Source organism: Wyeomyia smithii, chromosome 2 (genome assembly GCF_029784165.1).
Source record: "Wyeomyia smithii strain HCP4-BCI-WySm-NY-G18 chromosome 2, ASM2978416v1, whole genome shotgun sequence".
Taxonomy (NCBI): domain Eukaryota; kingdom Metazoa; phylum Arthropoda; class Insecta; order Diptera; family Culicidae; genus Wyeomyia; species Wyeomyia smithii.
Genome location: NC_073695.1, coordinates 256,889,547 through 256,916,602, shown reverse-complemented (window position 1 = coordinate 256,916,602; position 27,056 = coordinate 256,889,547). Strand labels below are relative to the sequence as shown.

The window sequence follows — 27,056 nt, the reverse complement described above, 5'->3', positions numbered from 1 at the left end:
TGTACTGGTTTCAAATTTAATCAAAGGTGCGTAAAATCTCGTATAAGATTGGTGTGGTTTCGCCCCGCCAACTTCATCGTGCATGATAATATGGCATATTACAGTCAGGTTTTTTTACGCGGGGGATATCTACCTCGTAAGAAAAACAGCGTTAATTCAAATCTCCGCTTAAAAAAGACCGCGTTAATTATAAAATCCGCTTGAAAAACCGCGTTAATTCAAAAATTCGCGTAAAAACCACCTTGAATCAAAAATCCGCGTAGGACCAGTATTTAAAATTGTCCTCTTTGACGCTCATTCCAGATCTTTCGGAGGGCGGAGGGTTTTTTTTTTTTTTGACTGAAACAGTATCGCACGCTTAGCCTTGGGGCTAATAGCGGTCTCGATCAACTAGATTAGTTGAGAGAATTCCTTATCGATTTTTTTTTTTGGCACATCTTGCATGTATAGGATAAGTACAACGATACACCGTGCCCCAGTGCTGAGTCGAGAAAATTTCCAGATCCTTGACTCGAACGGGAATCGAACCCGATATCACAACCGTGTGGGAGAGCTAGCCGATCGACATCGCTAAGCACAGAACCACGGGGACTAAGCCTTTTACTGAATAAACACTTCGACGTTCTTGGTTCCGAACCCGCGGTAATTCGAAAATTTACAAAAAAATTTTTTAATAAGCGCGGTATCGCGTTAAAATACCGCGTTAAATAAAAATCTGCGTATAAAAAACGTGTAAAAAACCTGTATTCTAAACAATTTTGACTTTGACAGATGACGCATGGCCGCCATTACGCATCAGTGCTGCCATCTTTAAAAAATTTATCGTAAAAATCACCACATACATGAAAGTTTCAAAGCATCAATTCAGTCCAATTGACCCGGTTTAAATGAAAACGCATGGTCATCCACAATTGTTTTGTAAAGGAGACGCAAGGTTATCTTCAATTTGGCCGTATTTTAACTTGTATTGATAGTTTTCACTTTTTTAAACGTTCAATGCCAACTGAAAAAACAACAATGTTAACCATGTTTTTTGTAAGAAAATATCAACATACTTTAAAAACTGTACTACTTTTGAACATTTCTGCTTATAGAATATTATTTTTCACATGCATTTAGACATGTAAAAGCTTCTTCTAGGAAAAAAATTCTCAGCTTTCAAATCATGAGTATTTTCAAATGAAATCTATAGAATTGCTCTAAGAGGTATACATTGAAAATTAGAACAATTTTATGGAAGAGTATCTAAGAAGAAGAGAATCTTCTAATTCTCTCAGCTGGTCTCGAGGTACGATGCTGGCCTAACAAGCCAGTCGTCGTAGGTTCGAGTCTCGGCTCGGGAGAGACTGTTAGTGTCAGTAGGATCGTAGAGCTAGCCCCGCAATTGTCCTGTACACTCAACAGTCGGCTGCGGAGTCTGTGTATAATAAACAGAAGGTCGAGTTCCGATACGGAATGTAGCACCAAGGCTTTGCTTTGCTAACAGCATAACCACATGATGGATAACAATAACTAGTATGTTGTTGGATAGATAAAATGTATAACAATTTTGTAATATGATAGTTATCACTCTAATTTCATTGCTAAGCGGTAAAATTGATAAAAAGTTTCAATAAAAAATTTACGCGAATAATGAACCAATTACATGCGAGCATTCCTAGCACAGACAACGTAAATGGACACCATCCGTTCCTTGTAATATTCTCTGTATCAATATCAAAATAAAAATTGTCAGAGTCTCCCCGTCCCAATAGGTCAATTTGTTTTGCTTCCATGAGCTTAGACTAATATGATGTCTCGAAGGTAAAAGTTTTCCAAAAAGTTTGAAACAATCCCCATTCTTGTACAATTTTCAAACCAGCTTTCAGAACCTAATAAAAACTGATGTCTTGAAAGGAAACATGCCGGTAAAAGCAACAGTTTCAGTGGAGTAAAGAACCGCAGGTCTCTCGTCTCGTCAATATTCACGTGACCGGATAGTATCGAAAGAGTAAACTCCTAAAAATATACATTTATAAAGGGTGATTTTTTAGAAATTTGGTTTTTCTTTTTTTAAAAACGCATAAAAATTACAAAACTGTATGAAATATTTATTTGAGCCGATAAATTGGTTTATGCCGTTTACTTTTTGAAGATAATTTCATTCAAATGTTGGCCACGGCTACGTTTTAAATGGTCTATACGAAAAGTCCAATTTTGGGTCACTTTTTCGAGCATTTCGGCTGGTATTTCGCGAATAACGCGTGTAATGTTGTCTTCCAAGGCTGGAATTGTTGTTGGCTTATCCGCATAGACAAGAGACTTAACGTAGCCCCACAAAAAATAATCTAGCGGTGTTAAAGCGCATGATCTAGGCGGCCAATTCACCGGTCCATTTCATGAGATGAATTGCTCACCGAGCTAATTCCGCAATATGTCCATTGATTCGCGCGATGTGTGGCACATTGCTCCGTCTTGCTAAAACCACATGTCAACAAGACCCAGCTCTTCCATTTCCGGCAAAAAAAAATCAGAAATCATCGCGCGATAGCGAGCGCCATTGACCATAACGCTGCGATTTTGATCATCTTTGAAGAAGTACGGACCAATGATGCCTCCAGCGGGTGAACCGCACCAAACCGTGCATTTTTCTGGGTGCATTGGCGATTCTTGTATTGCCTCTTGTTGCTCTTCGATCCAAATGCGGCAATTTTGTTTATTAACATACCCATTTAACCAGAAATGAGCTTCGTCACTGAACACAATTTTGCGCGAAAAAAATTTTTCACAGAGGACGAATCTTGGTAATAAAATTCGATTATTTGTAAGCGTTATTCAGGCGTAAGTCTGTTCATGGTGAAATGGCAAACCAAACTGAGTACATTAGACTTTCACAGCTGTCAGAATTCCCGCGTGAACTGTCAAATCTGAATACACGAAAAACCAAATAGCAAAAAAATCACCCTTTAGAAGAGTAAGAGCCTGCGAATGCTTGTGAATTTTTTGTTTATTTACTAAGATTCGTTCAGAATCTCTGTTTACATTTCAAAATTGTTAGCTGATACACGCAAAACTTTTCCTTATTACTTTAGAAGCAATAGCGCAAAATTGCCTTTTAAGTAACAAACCTATTACTTTAAATGCAATAAAATTCTTCCCCAGTCAAGTAACAACACATACCGCCATATATTTAGCACGTGCTACGGGAGTACGACTATCTAATAATGGTCGTTCCAACCACATGCATGATTTTTTCTGTCGAAAACAGCTCCCTTTCCATCTCAAGCAAAAAAGAAATCACACACCGTCGCATATGTTGCACATGTTACAAGTTTCTTCAATCTCCAATTCATCCGGTGTGCGTGTTGCGTGTTAGTTCGCATACGTAGTAGAGAAAAAATATGGCAAGAGCTGCCAAGCAGCATTTTCCCCGTCATAGAGTATGCAATTTTTTTTTGTTCACACAACATTTATTTGACACGGCACAATACAAATTAATGTTTTACGGAGCCAATTAAAATATCTTATAAGCTAAAAGCAAATTCTTTACCCTCGCTGCCGACTACGAGCTGAAACTAAATCTAATACTAAAACTAACATGGTTTTTTTTTGTTTCGCTGTTAAATTGGCACCTTGATGCTCTTCAAGTAGCTATAAACATGTAGCATGTAAGGCAAGTTTCGCTGAGCGAGAATATCACGAACTGGCACATAGGGCTGTATTCCTCGGGCCCTGAGGGTATCCAAAAGTAAAGATCTGGCGCCGCAGAATTCAGCACACACCCAAACCACGTGTTCAATGTCTTGATACCCCAATCCACAAACGCAATGATTACTGCTCGCCAGCCCAATACGCAAGAGATGTGCATCTAGCCCGTAGTGGTTGGACATAATCCGAGACATCATGCGACTGAAATCTCGTCCTACATCCAACCCCCGAAACCAAGGTTTGGTGGAAACCTTGGGGATGATGCTGTGTAGCCACCTCCCCAGTTCTCCCTTATCCCACGAGGCCTGCCAGTTGACAAGTGTACTCTGACGTGAAAATTTAAAAAAATCATTGTAGGCAATTGGTCTGTTATAAATATCACCGTTTGTTGCGCCCACCTTAGCCGACGTGTCCGCTTTCTCATTGCCCGGATGGAACAATGAGAAGGGACCCACACTAAGGTAATCTGAGAAGATTTTTTCGGATAAAGCACTCAGATGTTCTCGTATTTTCCCCAGGAAGTACGGAGAGTGCCTTACATCCTTCATCGATCGGAGAGCCTCAATAGAACTGAGACTGTCCGTAAAGATGAAGTAATGGTCCGTGGGCATTGTTTCAATAATCCCTAAGGTATACTGAATTGCAGCCAATTCTGCGACGTAAACAGAAGCAGGATTATCGAGCTTGTAGGAGGCGGTAAAATTATTGTTGGAGATACCGAAGCCAGTGGACCCGTTGAGAAGTGATCCATCAGTATAAAACGCATTGTCGCAGTTGATGTTTTTATATTTGTTATAAAATATTTTAGGGATCTGCTGCACGCGTAAATGATCCGGGATTCCACGAGTTTCTTCCATCATGGATGTATCGAAAAACACAGTAGAAACAGAAGTATCTAATAAGTTGACACGATTGGAGGTGTATGAGGAAGGATTTATACTTTGAGACATGTGATTGAAATACACAGTCATGAAACGGGTTTGAGAATTAAGTTCAACTAGCCTATCGAAATTTTCAATTACCAAGGGGTTCAAAACCTCACATTTGATGAGAATACGAGTAGTCAGATCCCAAAAGCGGTCTTTTAATGGGGGAACGCCCGCCAAAACTTCCAAACTCATCGTATGGGTCGAATGCATGCAACCTAAGGCAATACGCAAACAACGATACTGCAATCGTTCCAGCTTGATTAAATGGGTGTTTGCAGCGGAGCGGAAGCAGAAACATCCGTACTCAAGCACCGACAATATCGTTGTTTGGTAAAGCCTTATGAGGTCTCCTGGGTGGGCGCCCCACCATGATCCAGTAATTGTCCGGAGAAAATTCACTCTTTGTTGACATTTTTTCATCAAATACCGAACGTGACATCCCCAGGTGCCTTTCGAATCGAACCAGACACCAAGATATTTAGATACCAAAACCTGAGAAATCGTTTCACCCATTAACTGTAAGTGGAGCTGAGCAGGCTCACGCTTCCTAGAAAAAACTACTGTCTCAGTCTTCTCCGGAGAGAATTCGATACCTAGCTGTAAAGCCCAAGCAGACAAATTGTCCAAGGTATCTTGCAATGGTCCTTGCAAATCGGCAGCTTTGGCTCCTGTAACAGAGACTACGCTGTCGTCTGCAAGTTGTCTTATCGTGCATAAATTTGCAAGACATGCGTCAATGTCATTCACATAAAAATTGTAAAGAAGGGGGCTTAAACATGAGCCCTGGGGAAGACCGAGGTAGCTAATACGAAAAGTTGCCAAATCGCCATGCGTAAAATGCATATGCTTTTCGGACAACAAATTATGCAAAAAATTGATCAAAATTGGTGAAAACCCTTGTCGGTGAAGTTTGCCCGAAAGAATGTCAATAGAAACGGAATCAAAAGCCCCCTTAATGTCCAAGAACACAGATGCCATTTGTTCTTTGCGAGCATAGGCTAGCTTAATATCTGCAGAAAGCAACGCAAGACAGTCATTCGTTCCTTTGGCACGGCGGAAGCCAAATTGAGTATCTGATAGTAGACCGTTTGATTCGACCCAATGGTCTAAACGACGGAGTATCATTTTCTCCATCAATTTCCGGATACAGGATAGCATTGCAATCGGCCTATAAGAGTTGTGATCAGAAGCTGGTTTTCCCGGTTTTTGGATGGCGATCACTTTCACTTGCCTCCAAACCTGCGGTACAATGTTTTGCTCCAGGAACTTATTGAACAAGTTCAACAAGCGCCTCTTGGCATTGCCTGGTAGATTCTTCAACAAGTTGAATTTGATTCTATCTAACCCAGGCGCGTTATTGTTACAGGACAGGAGGGCAACTGAAAATTCTGCCATCGTAAAAGGTGATTCTATCGCATCGTGGCCCGGAGACGTATCGCGAACAAAGTTTTGCGCAGGAACAGAGTCCGGACATACTTTCCTGGCAAAACCAAATATCCACCGACTTGAAGACTCCTCGCTTTCGTTGACCGTTATACGATTTCGCATTCTTCGGGCTGTGTTCCAAAGAGTGCTCATCGATGTCTCCCTCGACGTTTCGTTTACGAACCGGCGCCAATATCCACGTTTCTTTGCTCGGACCAAGCTTTTGAACTTGGTCTCAAGCTCCAAATACCGCTTAAAGTCGTCGGGTTGACCTTTCACCCAAAAGAAGGCCTTAAACGCGTCGGACTTTTCCGTGTAGACATCGGAGCACTCTTTGTCCCACCACGGAGTGGGAGGCCGTTCTTTGATCGTCACGCCGGGATATTTCTTCGTTTGGGCTTGCAATGCGGCGTCGAGAATCAAGCCCGCGAGGAGGTTGTATTCTTCAAGTGGTGGGTGATGTTGAATCGACTCGACAGCTTCTGATATCATTTCCTCGTATAATTTCCAATCGATATTCCGTGTGAGGTCACACGGAATATCAACTGATCGCGTGCGAGTTGAACCATTATCAATTGAAATTTGAATAGGCAAATGATCGCTACCGTGGGGATCGAGGACTACCTTCCACATGCAATCCAACCGTAGCGATGATGAACATAAAGATAAATCTAAAGCACTGGGGCGCGCTGGAGGTTTCGGAACGCGTGTCATATCCCCGTTGTTTAATATTGTCATGTCGAAGTCGTCGCAGAGGTTATAGATCAAAAAGGAACGGTTATCATTAGAAGGGGAACCCGAAGCCACGCCGTGAGAGTTAAAATCTCCCAAAATCAAACGTGGCGAGGGAAGAAGTTCTATTAAATCAAAGAGCAGCCGTTGCCCAACCTGTGCTCTGGGAGGAATATATATTGAGGCAATACAAAGCTCTTTACCTTGTATTGTCATTTGACATGCGACAGCTTCGACGCCTGGGACCGTGGGGAGGTTAATACGATAGAAGGAATAGCACTTCTTAATCCCTAGAAGTACTCCTCCGTAAGGGGTGTCTCGGTCGAGGCGAATTATATTAAAATCATGGAACCTAAGATCTACATTTGAAGTGAGCCAAGTTTCACAGAGGGAAAATGCATCGCATTTATGCTTATTAATCAAAACTTTAAATGAATCAATTTTGGGGATGATACTTCTACAATTCCACTGTAAAATAGAGATAGAATCCTTCATCTCAGCCGATGAATTAGCCATCGAAGGATACGATCGCTGCAAGGAGGGGCCATTTAGCAGTCAACTGCTTCAAAAACGTTTTAACTGTTGGTAGAAATGCCAGCAGAAGACTTTTAAGAGGATCGGTTATGTTGAAATTTTCAAAAATCCAGTCCACAATATCTGAAAACTTCAGCAGTCCAGATTCTGGCTGAACCTTGGACGAAAAAGAAGGAACAGTTGGGTTTTTTGATGTTCCTGAAAGTGCCGGAAACTCCTTACTTGAATTCAGTTTTGCCAATCCCGGAGGAGTTTGCTTCGGATTTTCTACAGCACTTTTTTGTTTCTTAGTATCAGTCACTTCAGATGGAGACCTTCTCTGTCCTTTCCTAGGAAGTCTAGGGGAAGAAAGGTTTTTCCTCTTCCTAGACTTTCCGGGTTCAACAAAAGAAGGCTCCCCAACTGAACAGTCAGAATCAGACTCATCGGATGACAAGACCTCAAAAAGATTTGGGGAAACCAGTTTGGGGGCAGCGGCCTCTTTGAGCATTTCTGCGAAAGTGCGCTTAGAGCGCTCTTTCAGAGACCGCTTGATCTTTTCTTGGCGCTGTTTGTACGCGGGACATGCAGACAACTCATGCGGAGTCTGCCCATAATAAAGGCACTTTTCAGCACCCTTATTACAGGCTTCATCCGCATGTTGCTCTCCGCACTTGCCACAACGTGCTTTATTGCCACAGTGGGAGGCCGTATGGCTCAGCTGTTTGCACTTGAGGCAACTCATTACCCGCGGTACAAACAAGCGCACGGGTAGACGCACCTTATCCACGAGCACTTATCTCGGCAGAGCAGACCCGGCGAAAGTCACGCGAAAAGAGTCTGATGTGGTGTAAGTTTTTACACCCTTGTCGAGCGATACTGAATGTAATTGCTTACATTCAAGTATCTTGGCAGGGTCAAGGCTAGAATCCTTGAAAAGGCCTTTTCCAGCCTTCAACAGGTCCTCGACAGTCAGACTCGATTCGCTGACCACACCGTCAATCTCAACTACGCGAGCTGGAATGTACACGTGGTACTCCCGCGTGAAGAGCTCACGCAGTTTATTCGGGCGTACTTTGGTAATTTCAGTCACGGCTGTAAACCGTGCCAGATCTTTACATATTTGCATTGTGTTCAATGATTTCACTTTCGGCCGGAAAAATACAGCCCCAATACCAGCTTTGCCCTCCCGATACTGCTTAAGCCGATGGGTAGCTTCCTGCGGGGTTCCATTCTTGACCCTTGGAACTTTGTATCCGGGAGGGCTAGGCGGTAGAACGAGCGGGTTTTCATCCCCGCGTTCGTCGTCCATGTTGAACGCGTAAGCCACACACGCAAAATGCCAATCAACAAATAATATTTTAGAAAAAAACCAAGAGAAAAAAACTACTTATCTTCTGCAGCCGCTCTCCACCGCAATCAGCGCACGGGCGATGCCAATCTCCAGTCCTTCACACAAGAGTCCGCTAGCAAAAGCTGCAGCCGCTCCAGCCACACAGCAGTACGCCGGGTACTGGATCTCTCGCAGTAGCGACACAACGTACAAACTGTGGCGTACGGTAGCAATAGGCGATGATGCGTTCCTTTGTCTTCAATAGACGACGGCAACGAGCAGCAGTGCACACGCAATACAATGCACGGTGACCTTGAAGGCGATTAACTGGTCGGCACTATCGAGATCGAAATGAAATTGCGACCGAGCACGACGAGAGCACAACTCGGAATGATATCAAAGACTTGAAATGCGCCTCAAACTGACATCACGATCTGTAAACTGCGTTAGAGAAAAACAAAAACATTCGCTTTCCTGCAAGATATCTAAAACACATACTCATTGGTTCATGGAAACTCATTTGCACCTGTTTGAAAATACAATACTCGTGCCTAACCAGACAATATTCGCAACTGCGGCAACTCTGGTCAGATAGTATTACATAGTTCCATTTCAAGTAAACACTGGGGGACGAAACGAAAGTGTTTCTTATTAGACATTTGAGGTTGACGGTTGAGATTCTGATTATGTGTGGATGAAGGGGACAAAAATGAACCTGATCGTTGCATCAATACAAATGCAGCGAGTGAAGTCTTGCTAACACATGCATTGCGGTGCTTGGCTGTATGTTCTCCTGCAGAAACACATACAAGCGTGTGGCCGTCATAATTTTTATTACTATTTGTTTGATACTCTTTGTGTATAATGCGCAGTCATAAGACACAATAAGTAATAAAAAATTGCCATAAAGTAATAAAAAGTTCCCCGTTTGCGTTGGGTGATTATTATTCTTAGCTGTACCATAATAAACGTAGATTAGCTGTCTGCGTAATACAGCGAATGCGGTTGTAGGCAAATGAAAAAAATTGTCAAGCCAAAAACAAAAATGTAATTGTGGATTGCTACGATTTTTTGCTGGAACTTGTTAATAATTTTGTTTGAAATATCTTCTTATATTTGCCAATTGATGAACCTTTGTAGGGGCTTCCATATTATTTTGAGGGTAAGGTCCATATTATAGATTTGATTTAATCAGAGTTAAATAAGACAAAACCATTCTTTATGATAACGTAAGTATTATTGGATTTGATTTTTGAGGATATAGAGTTAATTCTGACTTTTACGCATTTCGAGAAATTCTTGGTGCTTCTTCAACAAGCACGATATATTTGTGCCTTGTCAAATACATGTTGTTTGAACAAAAAAATACTACAGACATAATATCGTTAGATATAAACGATATTCTTTCGAGTGTTGTTGAATTTATTTCAAAAATTTATTTTCAGGGGAGGCTGAAAATAAAAATACGTGATTCACTGAGCAAACACATTGGTTCTGTCGGCAGACTATGTATATTTTGTAACAAAAAATCCCCTAATTACAGTGTTTAGTTTCTTATTCCGCTACACGGACAGATTAAGCCGATTAACCCGTTAAATTAACCGTTTCAGTCGTTATATAAACAAATATTATGGTAAAGATCGTACCGGTATCCAATGAAGTCATAACTTGATAACTGATACATTATTTTTAATTATTTTTTTCAACCAAGTGCTTCAAAAGTTATTTTCACAAAATTGTTTCATTTATGGGAACACCTTTTAATTTAAGCTATAAGATCTACAGTAATTTTTTTCTTCTTTACGTTTCTCTGGCCAGCAGAGTGACTAAAGAAGTTACTTGTTTTATCATGAAAAAGAACATCAAGAACATTCAGTTTTACAATTTTTTATTCATCTCTTGAAATTTATTATTTTGTATGAACAAAAAACTAAAAAAAAGTTTATTTTCATTGAAAATCTTCAGTATATGAGAAAAATATATAAATTTCAAAAACTTACCGTACCATTTTGTACAGTATAAATAAACTACCCACAGCGTATAATCGTCAATGTAGAGTCGCGCCAATAGTAGGGATATGAACCTTTTGAAAAACGGAAAGATTTGCAATAGTCTCATTACGCGAATAACTTGTCTATGTATACTATACCGGCAAATCAAAAGTATTTGCATCAAACAGTAACAAAATTTTCCCTCAAGCAACTTGCTGCTCCAGAGCGCTGCTGACAACCCCTGAACTTCTCATACAATGTAGCTGAAATGGAATACTATACCCAGGTGAGCCAAAGTTAACGGCCGTGTTTCAAATTTCTCTGTTCCGATCGATTGGCGACATACCGATAAACTCTGCGATAGAGGCTCCACCGTTAAATGTCGGCACACCACCGCCGCCGCCGCCGCACAGCTGGCATCAGGTCGGGTAATTAGCCCGCGGATCAACCGCGATCTGCATTGCGCCAAATCGTGCCCGGGGTCAGCGGCAGCTCAATACAAATCAATCAGTCTGAAGCCTCGGTCACGACACAAGGGAACCCGAATAGGGGAGTTGATACGGCAGCTTTCGGCAGCGAAAGTTTTCCGTGTTATAATCCCGAGAGCAGATCTCATCACCGCCGGATTATTGATCACGAGAGCGATCTCGGCAGGGCGATAAAAGATTTGCCGCATCGTATCGCGGCTTCGATCCGATCCAAGAAGTGGTACCACCGATTGGCTAGTTCGCTTCCCCCCGAGGCGTCCGATGACCTGTCGTTATACCGATGAACCCTACCACCGCCATCGCCGCCGCCCAGCAAAGCGAGAAACCTGCTTGGCACAAGAGATCGCACGGAACGATTACCTGTTCGTACTATTCCATAAATCTCCCAGAAACACGAGCAAACGATATTTGGTTCAGCTGGTCAGCACTAGATTTTGAGTTCTGTGTTTGCCAGCCGTTGCGAATGATGATGTGAAGTCATGTAACAGTTACTTATATAGATATGTTCAGCGCAAATCCCGACAGATCGCTTATTCAGTTTGACTAATACTGCGGAAAGTCTATGGTTCAATTATTGCCTGCGACCACTACCGCGATCGGCTCGACAGCAGTGGCCAAATCTTGATACAACAGTCGATAAACTTCGATTCGACCGGACGGCCTAGACCGATTCTGCACTGATTGCAGAGCATTCAATGTTTGAAAACAGTCATTAAAGTGAAAAATCGCTTCGCAGTGGTGAAAATTAATGAATCAATTATAGGTGAAGATCACCAACTTTCAAGTGTCCGGGAAACTGGTTTACCTCATAGAGGCTGAAGTGTATTTCCACGGGTGATGAGTCCGTTTTGAAGTTTTTCTGTGCAAACTTGGCGTTAGGCTGCTCAGTTCTGCTGCACCAGATCTGGGTTCCGATGGGTATTCTACTTCGATTTCGAACAGAGAGAGACGCAGGCTCAGGTCATAATTTATGGCTCAATCGGGTGGATGTTTTTGTGAGGTCCTGTTGCAAAGCGTTCTGCAATTGCAGCGACTTGTTAATGTGAGTCTAATGGTTGTAAACTGTCTTAATAAATCAAGCTTCAAGCGCTTTATTCTTTATAAGCACCAACGGATGAGCGCGCTGCAATCCACCAAAGGGCAAGCCGGCAAGGTGCCTGGCATGCGCCGATGACCGAAAAGCATTACCTTTACGATCGATCGATAGCAGATTATTTCCTCTTGCCAACGGAGCAAACGGGGCTGAAGTGGATCGGACTAGGTCACATTTTATTGCATTCCATTACTAGTTTTAGTATTTTCGTTCCGAAGCGTTCCTCGGAGCGTTCTTCACTGCACTGCAGTCGGAGAAATTCGTTCATTCGTACACGTGCACTCACTTTGGAGAAGGGCGACAGTCGTTGCGGATCAGTAACAGGGTTTATATTTCGCGGCAGATTTATTTATGCAACCGGTGATAAAATGTAGAAAGCAAACGGTACATAAAAGATCATGATGTCATCAGTTCTTGAGCCAAAGCGCTAGAAAGGACGAGTTGGAAAGAAACCCGGCTAATAATTGTTCGCTTATGTTACGACCTGGAATTGATAGTGTTAACTAGCAGAATCGGTGACCGGTTTTGTAGTTTAAAGAGCATGATAATAAAATACTGCAACAAATGATGGTCTTAGGACAGACAAGTTATAAATAATGTATTCGATTTCATACATTTTTTTCTTTATTTCAATTGCTTCTTGGAAAGTTGTTCTGAACATAGTAGGATTAAACATAAATAAATATTGATTCAAAGTAAACTGAAAAGTAATCAAACGCCGATGAACCGGTTGATAGCAACTCTCCGATGATAACCTCCCAAATGTTTGCAAGTCTAAAGCAAATTGCCAATAAGAAAAAAATTAAATCTTATCTGAACCCGGCATGGATGTTGTTTATAATTTTATTGCATCATTTGTTTTACTTTAATAAATAAATTTTCATCGGATATTTGTAATTGTCAATACCAATTTCACTTAAACCCTTTTCAAAAATTAGTTGTGATTCAAAATAAATCACTGGTAGCACAAAATAACGACTTAAACCCGTAATCTATGCGAAGTTTCTACCAAAATAACAAAAGTCGATTATTAGGGTTACCTACATTTTCGTAAAATTGCTTTTATTTTGAAAAAAAAAATATTGTAGGTATTGCCCATCGCTAACTACAACTTTGTCTCATCTTTCTGGCGGATCTCGAATACCGTTACGATAAAAATGTTCGTCCTTTGAGGATATCCACGAATCAAGCCATTTTTCGATGTTTAAAAAATATTTTTTTGTTATTCCTACTCATTGCACATTCGCGCCAAATGACCTATGGTCGAATATCGACCATTTTTGATTTGAATGAAACTTTGCACACGTATTTGGCTTAGCAAACTGAGCATTTTTTACAGAGGGAGAGATTTTTTACACCCATGAGTTACATTCTAAAAGGACGTATGCCTTTTGGCATAGGTTTTATTCGAAGCATTGTAGCCCAGAAACCGTTGGTTGTATAGAAAAACTGTCTGATAATGAGTTGTAGGGAATTAAAAATGCACCATAAAAAAATATCCACTGTACAAAAAAAATTTTTTTGACCAAAAAAAGTTAAAAATAAATATTAAATTTCAATTTAAAGAAAAAAAGAGTTAAATTTTTTTATTATTTTTTTTTTTCAAAGAAACTTGACGTTAATACGCAACTTTTTGAAAAAAATCCAGGATGGAGAAATGAAAAATAATTTTTTATGGTAGATTTATTTTTTTATAAAAACTCTTATTTAAAAATTTTTCAAAATATGTGTATTCCAATGATTTAAAAAGATGCAGAGAGTCATTTTGATTTTGGTTTTCGAGTTATTTCAAATTTAAGCTCGAAAAATTATTAATATTTCGGAAAATACACGTTTTTCTTAATTTGTCCATGGTTCTCCAGCAAAAACCTTACGTTCATTGGAATGCTTGATCGAAAATATACAATTCATTCTTTGACAACAAAACGATTGGATAAATAACTCAAGCGCTAAATCTTATGCTACCTACACGTTCCCCCATTGCCGAATTTTTTATAAAATAATATGTTTGTCGTGCAATACTACCTACTTGTTTACTTATAATAACTGTTTGTAAAGTACGCAACCAATAACTACTGGGTTACCTATAATATCTGTTTTCGTATATAAATACGAATGCACTACTCCAGATGTGTTAGTAACAGTTTGCATTTTGTGAAGACGAATAAAGTGAAAATGGAATACACCAAGCCCAAATGCTGTAAACCCTTTCCTGATCATCGGTGCCCATCAAGCTTACGCGTATTAAACGAAAACGTTATTGCAAAATTAAAAATATTGAACAGACAAGCTCATTTTAATACGTCTCTATCAATTTGTGATTCGTGTAGTTATTGGAATAATAGTCAAGCCACCATTCATCCTTTCGTTGTTTACTATTCAGAATCTGGAACACTTAAGAATATCAGCTTCATCATAATATCGAAAGTACTCCATCATGATATTGTTGCGGTTCAGGTGTTCATTACCAAATCAATGAGTTTTTTGAAAACAACAATACAGTTGAAAAAAGCTATATTAAGTTCAAAACAAAATATAACGTCGATGCAGAGTGGCATTTTTTTGCGACTTCTCATGGTAAAGGCCCATGCGTTGCAATTGGTGGCATATTAAAACGAATGGCAAGAAATGCAAGTTTAGCTAAAGAACATGAACATCCCATTACAAGCGCAAAAGAATTGTATGATTGGTCTAATCAGAAAAATAGTAAAAATTCATCGAAAATGTCATTTAGTTGGGTATCATATGAAGAATATGAACAAGGAGTAACAGAATGGAGCAATATTTTTAAAAAAAATTATAATAATAGCTGCCACACAAAACTATTACTCTTTTGTTTCGATTTCAGAAAATAAGATACAAACGAAGCTGTTTTCAAAAGATGACGAATCATTTACTTATGATGTATATAAAATATAAGGTGAAACTAGTTCTGTAAAGTATCTATGTCATGAAAAATGATGTTCTTAAAATAATAAAACTCGAAAATAAATATTTGATTCTTATATAAATTTACATCACTTAGAACAGTTAACTCTTTTCTTGAGAACCGTTTGCCCAATCGTTTTGTTGTCAAAGAATGAATTGTATATTTTTGATCAAGCATTCCAATGAATGTAAGGTTTTTGCTGGAGAACCATGGATAAATTAAGAAAAACGTGTATTTTCCTAAATATTAATAATTTTTCGAGCTTAAATTCAAAATAACTCGAAAACCGATGCCTTTAGAATGTTTACTACCAAGAGCTTTTTGATTCAAAATGACTCTCTGCATCTTTTAAAATCATCAGAATACAAATATTTTGAAAAATGCTTGAATTAGAAATTTCATAAATAAATTAATCTACCATACAAAAATTATTTTTCATTTCTCCATCCTGGACTTTTTTTCAAAAGTTGCGTATTAGCGTCAAATTTTTTATAAAAACAAAAATAAATAAAAATTCAACTCTTTTTTTTTTAAATTGAAATTCAATGTTTATTTTAAATTTATTTTGGTCAGAAAATTTTTTTTTGTACAGTGGATATTTTTTTATGATACATTTTTGATTCGCTACAACTCATTCCCAGACAGTTTTTCTATACAACCAACGGTTTCTGGGCTACATGGCTTCGAATGAAACCTATGCCAAAAGGCATACGCCCTTTTAGAATGTAACTCATGGGTGTAAAAAATCTCTCCACCTGTGAAAAATGCTCAGTTTGCCAAGCCAAATACGTGTGCAAAGTTTCATTCAAACCAAAAATGGCCGATTAAATTTTCGCGTATTTCCAGACGATTTGAAATGAGTTTGCTCAGCACTTTCGTTGGTTGTATAGAACATTTGTATTGCAAAATATCGAATAAAATTGCAACATTACGCATAATTTGTACAATTAAAGAATGTATTTTCGTATGAACGTGGATAACAACTAGTAAAAACTTGAATGTGTTTTGCTATTTTTGATTCCGTATAAAAGGAGCAGGTAGCCACTTGGTCACAGAGTCCGCTTTGATAAGCAGATGGACGTGAGTTCAAATATTGTTTAGATAGAAGTAGGCCATTTTTGATTATAAAGAGGACTTAGTATAGTTAGGCACGGGTTTATTCTCTCAGGCTTCTCATCACCAACACTCCTTCACTTGGTCCGAAAAAATCCGAATAAATATGAGCGTTTCTCCTACAAAATCCGTTCAAATTATATTTAAATTGTTTTTGGAACCACTCTAGTAAAAAAATAACTGAACCACCCTGCTGAAAATCAAGTTTGAGATATCAAATAAACATTAAAATAATTTACCTCTGTTTGAAGCGAGCTGTGAGACACTTTAGAAGCCCGATTTAAAATATTCCATATTAAGCTTTCGGTTGCTTAGAAAACGGCTAAGTCCCAAAAGGGCGATTTTCGGTCAAAAATTTTTTTTTTGAGATAACACCAGATCTCGACGTTTTATGCATTTGTAAAGCATTTGGTATTGAAAAAAATATTTCGATTTTTCTCAATTTCGTGTACTCGCCCCTTGGTAGTTTTTTGATGATCGAAAAATCACAACTTTGAGCGCTTTGAGGCACCCCTAAATCATGTCCAATTGAGCCAAAATATTTTTGGACCAATGAACAAAATGTGCATGGTCGATTTTTGAAATTCGATGATGAAGTTTTTTTCATACAAGCATTGCCACCCTAATATATGTATATGTTTTTTTCTAATGATGTACATTCTTCTGGAAGGACAAAACTATTGTTTACAACTTTCTCGTAGAACTACGTCTCACAGGAAATTCGGCTACATACTGGTGTGAAATGAAAATCTAAAAACGGAAAAGGGGAAAAATAATTTCTAATACTAATAAGTCGGTTAGTTTTCAATGATTTTTTTTTTCGTTCTGGCAGCCATCGATTGGTAATTCATCTATGCATTCGCGCAAATGCAGAAAATTGTAACTTGATTATTCGACCTATTGTAATATTGAAAATGGTCAATCCATGTGGATACGCAAATTTTGACCACTGACTGGTTGCTTAGTGCTTGTTTTCCTTAGCATGGTCGTCGGAATTATATACCTCTTAAGCGAGAAATGTACTACAGTCAAACTTCCATGAGTCGATGTTCTAGGAGTCGATATTTTCCTTTACTCGATGATATTTTCAGTCCCTTCGATTTCCCATACAAACTCACTCCCAGTAGTCGATATTTCTATTACTCGATGTCTCCTTCGCTCGTTGATCCCGTATGGTAACTATGCTAGTTGTTTGGTTTCTATGAGCCGATGTTGTTTTCAAATTCCAAGTTCTTCTGACGTGAAAGAGTGAATGGAATCTCAATTCCCGCAGAAGATGAAAAGAACTAAGAAATGAAGGAGTAATGTGCTGGCTGTTGTTAAAATGTGATAGACTAGATCGGATTTTGATGATTTTTGCTAGCGAAACTAGACGAAACAACAATCTCTAGGGCAATAATACTGGAAGCTCTACAGTTAGCAAAAAATTATGCTTCAACATTATCTAACTGTATAGATGAGGAAAAAAAAATTATCTAACTGAATTTATGCTCCAGCAAGAATACATTTAATAGCAGAGGCAAATCACCTAAAAGTCTCTTAAATGAAACAATATTATCAGATGTTCACAACTCTTTTTTTTTTTTCATTTTAATATTTGCAAGTTTTGACACTTGCCATCAAAAAATGTTAGATTTATAGTATAAAAAATCAACGGACATATAAAAATGCTCTCACTTCTTATACTTGTTTTTAACTTTTGCTATCCAAGGAACATGGGATATTTTTTCTGCAATTTAATTCTCTATAACATTGTCGATTACAGTATTTCTATAAAACATGTCATTTTTTAGTATATTATATTTTACACATTTTTTTCACCTATTGTTTATTTGACAGGGCACATATACAATTTAATGTTTAACGGCGCCAATTATATCTGATGACTTAAAATCTTTAAGCAAATTTTTTATCCTCGCTGCCGACTACGAGCTGAAATTAAGTCTATCTTAAAACTAGCATATATTTTTCAATTATTGTTTCGTAGTTGAATGGTCGTCTAATGAGCGTCGAATGGCCATGAATATGCAGCATGTATGGATTTGTTCTGCTAAGCCACGATGTTATGAGCTGGGACAGGGGCTTGTAATCCTCGGGTTCTGGAAGTATTGTGCGGGGTTCAGTTGCTGGTTATGGTTCGTTGTTGTTGTTCGCTGTTGTTCAAGCCAAGATATCACGAAAGGCCTCGGGTTCTCAGGTCCTGGCGGATTCGTGTGGGGCTCAGTTGATGATTCCAAAATCGAGGTCTATGACGTGTTCTTGCCGTTTTGTTGAATGTGGATGGAAAGGAATGGGACTAGACTGGGGCGTGGATGAATTTCAGGAAAATGTATATAAGGGACATGTAGGGTAGGTCACGACTCGCCAAGACATCACGAACAGGAACAGCTGGTCCTCTACCCTCGGCCCGGAGGAAAATTATTAATTTAGACCTGGCGTCACGGTGTACAGGGCATGACCAAACAACGTGCTCTATGTCGTGATAACCCTCACCACAGGCACAGATACCACCTTCCCCGAGCCCAATACGACGGAGATGCGTATCAAATCTATAGTGATTGGACATGAGCCGCGACATCACGCAAATGAAATCTCGACCTACATCCAACCCCTTGAACCACGGGCTCGTCGATACCTTGGGGATAATGGAATGTAACCACCTTCCCAGTTCCCCTCTAGTCCAAGAATTTTGCCAACTGATGATCGTATTCTGACGTACAAGTGCGAAAAACTCATTAAAAGCAATTGGTCTTTCATAAATTTCACCGTTTGTTGCGCCCACCTTAGCCAAAGAGTCCGCTTTCTCATTACCCGGTATCGAGCAGTGAGAAGGGACCCACGCTAAGGTAATCTGAAACGATTTTTCGGATAAAGCACTCAGATGTTCCCGTATTTTCCCCAGGAAATACGGAGAGTGCTTAACATCTTTCATCGATCGAAGAGCCTCAATAGAACTGAGACTGTCCGTAAAGATGAAATAATGGTCCGTGGGCATTTTTTCGATAATCCCTAGGGTGTACTGAATAGCAGCTAATTCTGCGACGTAAACAGAAGCAGGATTATCGAGCTTATGGGAGACGGTTAAATTGTTATTGAAGATACCGAAGCCAGTGGACCCATCGAGAAGTGATCCGTCAGTGAAGAACATATTGTCGCAGTTGATATTTCGATATTTATTAGAAAAAATTTTGGGGATCTGCTGCACGCGTAAATGATCCGGGATTCCACGAGTTTCTTCTATCATGGATGTATCGAAAAAAAACAGTAGAATCAGAAGTATTTGATAAGTTGACACGATTTGGAATATTCGAAGAAGGGTTAATATTTTGGGACATGTGATTGAAATACAATGTCATAAAACGGGTTTGAGAATTAAGTTCGATTAACCTTTCAAAATTTTCAATCACAGCACGGTTCAAAACCTCACATTTGATAAGAATACGAGAAGACAGGCTCCAAAAGCGGTTTTTCAATGGTAGTACTCCAGCTAAGACCTTCAAACTCATCGTATGGGTCGATTGCATGCAACCCAAGGTGATACGCAAACAACGATATTGTATTCGCTCCAGTTTGATCAAATGTGTGTTTGCTGCGGAGCGGAAGCAGAAACACAAGCCTTATGAGGTCCCCTGGATGGGCTCCCCACCATTGTCCGGTTATTGTTTGAAGAAAATTCACTCTTTGTTGACATTTTCTCATCAGATACCTCACGTGACAACCCCAGGTGCCTTTAGAGTCGAACCAAATACCAAGATATTTGTGTACCAAAACCTGAGAAATCGTTTTACACATTAATTGTGTTTGGAGCTGAGCAGGTTTATGTTTCCTAGAAAAAACTACTATCTCAGTCTTCTCCGGAGAGAATTCGATACCTAGCTGTAAAGCCCAAGCAGACAAATTGTCCAAGGTATCTTGCAATGGTCCTTGCAAATCGGCAGCTTTGGCCCCTGTAACAGAGATTACACTGTCGTCTGCAAGTTGTCTTATCGTGCATGAATTTGCCAGACATTCGTCGATGTCATTTACATAAAAATTGTAAAGAAGGGGGCTTAAACATGAGCCCTGGGGAAGACCCATGTAGCTAATGCGAAAAGTTGCCAAATCGCCGTGCGTAAAATGCATGTGCTTTTCGGACAACAAATTGTGCAAAAAATTGTTTAAAATTGGAGAAAATCCTTGTCGGTGAAGTTTGCCCGAAAGAATGTCAATAGAAACGGAATCAAAAGCCCCCTTAATGTCCAAGAACGCAGACGCCATTTGTTTGAATATCTGTTGAAAGCAGCGCAAGACAATCATTCGTCCCTTTGGCACGGCGGAAGCCAAATTGAGTATCCGATAGTAGGCCATTTGATTCGACCCAATGGTCTAAACGACGGAGTATCATTTTTCCATCAATTTCCGGATACAGGATAGCATTGCAATCGGCCTATAAGAGTTGTGATCAGAAGCTGGTTTTCCCGGTTTTTGGATGGCAATCACCTTCACCTGCCTCCAATCCTGCGGTACAATGTTATATTTTACACATTGACATTTTTAAATTATTTATTCAGAATTGTGATTTTAAATGATCAATCAATATCATAGAATAAAATTTCTATCAATATCAAACAAATTCGCAGCTATATCGGAAACAATCGGTCCGGATCAATTCGCGAAGCAACATGTATTGACTCTAGACACCTGTTGCTACTAAAATTGAATAATATCTTGAGTTTAAAATGACAAAAAATGGGGAGGAGGTTTTACTGTATTTGTGTTATATGACTTCTGCTTCTGCTTAAACCAATCATTTTACTACTGGATGGCGACTAGGACGGTTCTATGAAGCAACGGGTAGCAGAAAGAGCGGCAGCGGATAGCATCAGTGGCAGCGAGTAGTGAGTGATAATCAATTGAGTAGTCCAAACTTATTTCCTAAAGCTTTTAATAGTTTCTAAAGAACATGTGGTGAAAACTTTTTATTTGCGATTATTTGGATTTGTTTGTTACGTTTCGCTCTTTCGATTTTTTCACACGTGTATCTGTAAACGCACAACCCTTCCAGCTGGTCTTGAGGTACGATGCTGACCTAACAAGCAAGTTGTCGTAAGGTCGACTGTAGGTGTCAGTAGGTGTCAGTAGGATCGTAGCACTAGTCCCGCAATTTTCCTGTCCTGTCGAGTTCCGAATCGTAATGTAGCACCAAGACTTTGCTTCGCTATATGTACACGCGCAAACTGAGAGGTTAATTTTCTTCTCTACAAATGATAAAGCTAGAATGAAAGCTGAATATACTACGAGGTATTGTATTTTAGGTATAAAATCTAGATATAGGCCTTGCAGCCAGGGCACATTACACAAGTTCCAGAAAGCATTAATTTCTAAAAATCTTTCCTGTAATATCGTGTACAAGAGAAACGGAGATTCTTACGCGGTTTTTAACGTAGATTTTTGAAATAACGCGTTTTTACGTGAATTTTTTATTAACGCGGGTTGCAAACCAAAAACGTCTAAGCATTTATTGAGTAAAAGATTAAGTCAAGGAAAACCTTCCCCTATGAAGGATTCAGAATGTCAAAGAGAACAAATTCAAATACTGGTCGTAGAGCGTCTTGAGTTTTTTCTAGAGCCTTTCTTGGTGGTTTACTTCACGCGGATTTTTTTTTTGTTCGAGCGCGTTTTTACGCGAATTTTTGAGTTAACGCGGTTTTTTCATACGTATTTTCGAATAAACCCTTTTTTACGCCACTTTTCGAAATAACGCGGTTTTGTTTTACGAGGTATGTATCCCCCCGTAAAAAAGTTCACTGTACTTTGGAGCCTTCAACCAAGGCATACATTGAAAAATCATCGAGAAACAAGTTTGATACTTCCTAGTGGTTGAAGAAACGTATGATTTACAAAACAAGTGTATATTTTAAGAAGATTGCAAAATCATTATCATTATTATGAGTCCAATATTATAGCATAGTCAGACAAATCTATAATAATGTGCATCATATCAGATCGTCTATTTAATTTTTATTATCATTGCGAAAATTACTGCAGAAAATTATTGAATTGAAATAAAAATCGGTGAACGAAAATTTTTGACAGAGGTTCTCCTGGAATTATCATTGACAATTATTTTTCATATTTGTAACCAAGCAGCCGTATCATGGTTGATAAATGAGAACTAACAAAAGTATTCTATACGATAAAAAATCGCAAGTGATTCTCCGAGTAAGTGATTTTTGCAATCTTTGGCGGGTAGCGGCAGCGTATACCAGCGGGTAACTGTAGCGGTAGTGGCAGCGTCTGCGGTAGGTGCAGCGGCAGCATCAGTGGTAGGTACATCGGGCACTTCCTCCAGTATTAAGCTGCCGTACTCTGACAATGATGCGGGATGCTGGGAATCATATTCTGTCGGCCGTCAAATTTTCAGTGTGAAAACAGTTTTACACTGTTATCAGGAGAATTCCCACTGTCGGACAGAGCACAGAGATGCGGCCAGCATCATTTCCGATATGAAATAAAACAACAAATTGTTCCTTTGAGGACAAATTAGATACTAAATTGAAGAGTTAAGGATTTCTTGTTCATTCATTACGCTCCATTCAAAATGTTGGAACGCCTTGACAAAGACGATTGTAAATTCAAGTTCATCTCCATGTCTCAACACGAATTGAATTTTCCTTTCCTTCAGTAATATGCAACACCTAATAGCAGCGTCCTGAAATGATGCGTAACTGAATGCGGCATCTTCTGTTATCTGCTTCCGTATGACGCTGAAACGTATAATGAAGCCTTGTAATTTGTCAATAGGGATGGGAAAACTATCAGTAACTACTGATAGTTATCAGTAAGAAAAAATATTATTCACTATTAGTAAAGTTTTTCTCTTACTGATATTGTCTGATTTTTATCTGTACGAAAGGTAGGTACTCTACAGTCTACAGCCAATAATATCGTTAATTGTGTTCTTTTGCAAAAACTTAAAGTTTGATAAGTCGCAAGCTAGGTTTCACTACCGTTTTTGATTTATCCTGTGTCTCTGGAGGGGTACTTACCTCACGGTTCCCCTCGATAAATCTGGAACAACGCAAAATTTCGAAATGTTCCCTACTATCCCAAAAACTATGATAAATTTGTGATCTTTTGAAAAAGGTTCGATCAAAATCGGTTCAGATCTTGCGGAATGGCAGGTAAAAGAATTTTAATTTTTTCGGCTCCGGAGGAGTCGGATACGCAAGTGTTAAAAACTTAATATTTTTTTTAAAACACAGTTGTAAATTGCGAACGATGTATTTTAATTGTCGATCAACGATTCGATTTCAAATGAAATATCAATTCCAAATGTTTAAGTTTAGTAAATTGAAACGTAGGCATTGGTTTGATTTATTTTGCTTTTAGGTATAGCCGTGGGCGGTGATGTCGTCATTTTTCCAGAGTCCTTTATTCTACTTGAGATTTTGCTTAGTTGAAACAGTTGAAGAAGATGGGGAATTTTTCACAATCACATGAAAATTTCCCTACCACAATCATTTGTTACGGACTCTAGAAACGAAATAACAGTTTGATACCATAATCTGGAAGATATAAAAACCAATGATTGGCGCTGCTCTTACGAGAAAACTGTTTGTGATGAAAATAATCAGGACCGTACCTTTCTAGCAGTGCTGGCGCGAGTAATTTAAACAGTTTATTGATTTCTAGATGGAAACTACTATGTTTGCGCACTCCAAGAGCTTTTTGAATAGTTTAAGTAGCGTAATATGTTTCCTATGTGCACAACTTTGTTTGTCAAATAATGATGTGAAACCGTGATCAACAGCAAACAACAAACATTTGACGCCGTGATGTTACTGAATCACTTTCATTTTTACAAAACACTGTGCAAATATATTTATTTTACGAGACGCGTCTGTTGATAATAGCCTAAAGGTATGTTTCATTCAATCCCTAGACACAAACCATTTCGTTAGATTCAGACGTTTAAGCCATTGTAGAGATGTTCAAATTATCTTGAAACAAAACAGAGGCCAAATAAAAATTCAAAATGTTATATTCGACACTATGGGTCAAGTAAAATCTACCAAACTGTCAATTAAACACAAATTCTCTTATCCATTCAAATAGTTCTGTTGCAAACATCATATGTTGGCCTAAGGATAGCTAGAGCGTTCATAAAGTCGAGGAGCGTTGAGGCGAACAATTAAACTATAAGCGAAACATTATTTCAGAATACGAACCCAAACGAACAAAGGACATTTCACAGTTCAGCAATTCATTATATCCTTAAAAAGATTTATTTTCAACATCTAACATCCGGTAACATTCGACCTATCTGTGTCTAATGAAAAGGTATAGATTAAACATTGCGCAGGATTCTAAACATTCTTTACAACACGGTCTTCAAACATAGGAAATATATGTTTTCTGCTGGCAAATTTCTGAATACTGACTAGTAAGTTACACATCGTAACACTTGGCATTTGGTTCCGCTAAAAATACAGGCAAAAGCCTCGGTAATTAGACCGACCCAAAACATCGATTGTGACTTTACAGCTTTCTATTAAACACGTCCGTGGCTCCAAGGTTCCACGCAAAAATCGAATGATAACAACAGGAGATGCCATATGTACACACTCTCATTTACATACATTATTTACAGGAGACAAGGAAAAAATCCCTTCACTCACAATCGCTAAGCTGGTTCGACTGAAAACTACACAGAATGCTAGATAAGTCTTTCACGGTGGAGGAATCGTTCGCCGGTAGGAAGTACGTTTCGTGCTCGCTGTCCTCCACGAGGAGGCCGTGCTAATCGCGCAGGTTAAAGCACTCACTGAAGAACCGTCCCAGGGTGTGGTAGAGATGGGGACGAACGCCAGCCAGACTGTGGTCCTCATCGGGGTAACTCTGAAAAAAAAATCGCGTAATCAAGAGAACTAGCTGGTCCCGAATAGAACGAGAATAATTACCACTTGTTTGAACATAATATCATGGGTCTCCAGCATTCGCGACAGTTGCATCGCCTGTTGGAAGTGGACATTGTCGTCGTACGTTCCATGAACTAACATATACGTTCGATTGCGAAATTTGGCGTACAACGAAGTCAAGCGAGATTCTTGATACCCTATGGCGTTGTCTTTCGGTAGTCCCATGTATCTTTCCGTGTAGATTGAATCTGGAATAAAATAGATTTCAGTTAAAATCTGTCGTAGTTTTTCAACGATTCCACTCACCGTAAAATGTCCAATCCGTTACCGGAGCTACCGAAGTTGCACATTTGAACACATTCTCGGTATCCTTTGCAAGGGCCATGGCGGAAGCATACCCACCGTAGCTCCATCCCCAGATCGCTACCCGTGTCGGATCAATAAAGTTCAGTTCTTCGGCCAGTTTCTTTGCGGTCGTAATTTGATCGTCAACCTCCACCGTGCCCAACTTGTGCCAGATTTGAAACAGCAGATTATCTCCGCGTAGTCCCGAACCACGTCCATCGATCTTCGCGTATACCACCGATCGGTTTGAGCTCATATGGTGGCCCCAGCCTATAGACCAGGAACCGGTCACGGAGTTCGAGTTTGGACCTCCATAAACATCGATTAACATCGGATACTTCACTTTACCGCTAAGGTCGGCTCCCGGAGGCACAAGCAGCATCACCTTGGAGGTGAAATTATTTCCCAGATTGAATTCGTGATACTGCACTGTTGGGATAGCTTTGCCCTCCAAACGTTCACGTAGGGCTTTGTTAGTTTCCAACGATTTTACCGATTTCAAAATGAGTACTGAAATAAAATTTCTCTCTTTGTATTGTATTCATGGAATTCGTATTTCTCGTAAACCTACATTTATTGTCGTAGCTCCAATGGTAAAGTTCACTCCAAGGTACATTGGGTCCTTTCGCCTCCAGCACTAGATAGTTACCCTTCTTGCTCATTTGTGCGTTGAAATAAGACTGTAGTGGGCTAGATTCTGCCAGACAGCTCAAACACTGTGCCGTAGCGCCTTTCTCGCCAAGGACAGCGTAAATGTGCAGCACATGTGAATCTTCCGCGGTGTTGGCAGTGTAAAAAATCAAATTACTCTCGGCATCCCACTTCAGAATATCTTGAACAACAAATTTCCCACTGGTAATAGCTTCGCTACCTTTCACTGCCGTCGGTATCATCGTCACATGCCGATAGCCATTCACCGATGAAATCAGCACAAAGTGGGAGCCATCCTTATTGAAAATCGGTGCGCTGAATAACTCCAACCATCCACCGCTCACGTTTATCTCGTGAACTTCAACGCAGGTATTACTTGCATCGCATGATTTAATGATGGCGTGGTTTTGGACACGATTCTTCCAGATTGAGATCACTCGATCGTTCGTCGCCCACCCGACAGAGGTTATGATATGATCTTTTTCCGTAGTAACCAACGAAGGCGGAGGAACGATTTCCGTTTTAACGGTTGGATTCGTCAAATCAACTTGATAGAGGAAAACCTCCGGATTCGGGGTACCTGATTTGGGGTAGTGAAGAGACAATTCGTGAGGATACTGGAACTCTGGGTTTCCAGCCGGACCGTAGATAGGAATCTTCATCACTCGGGTGTTAACGTCGCTGAATTTTATGAATGCAATTCTTTTGCCATCCGGCGAGAACCACGTAGCAACGTTTGTCGAGAAGACTTCCTCCTCGTAAACCCAATCTGGTATACCGTTATAAATGCCGGGAGCTCCATCATCGGTGATTTGTACCTCGATTGCATCCGGTGATGCTTTGTAGTAAATGTTGTTCTGATATACGAATATGAAGGAATTTCCAACAGGACTCCATTCCACTAGATTGAGAGCTCTCTAAAATATA

General features: G+C 39.5%; 1 protein-coding gene across 8 annotated transcripts in view; it reads right to left on the bottom strand.

The window, feature by feature from the left end:
- Positions 1 to 24,487: 24,487 nt before the first annotated feature.
- The window catches only part of LOC129723506 (venom dipeptidyl peptidase 4), a 70,445-nt gene continuing 67,876 nt past the window's right edge, over positions 24,488 to 27,056 (bottom strand). For all 8 annotated transcript variants that reach the window (XM_055677764.1, XM_055677771.1, XM_055677768.1 and 5 more), the window contains exons 4-7: positions 26,050 to 27,046; positions 25,440 to 25,988; positions 25,176 to 25,381; positions 24,488 to 25,113 (exon numbers count right to left, since the gene is read on the bottom strand). In XM_055677764.1, coding sequence (XP_055533739.1) covers positions 25,015 to 25,113; positions 25,176 to 25,381; positions 25,440 to 25,988; positions 26,050 to 27,046 — 1,851 coding nt within the window. In that variant the 3' untranslated portion in view covers positions 24,488 to 25,014. The remainder of the gene's footprint in view (positions 25,114 to 25,175; positions 25,382 to 25,439; positions 25,989 to 26,049; positions 27,047 to 27,056) is intronic.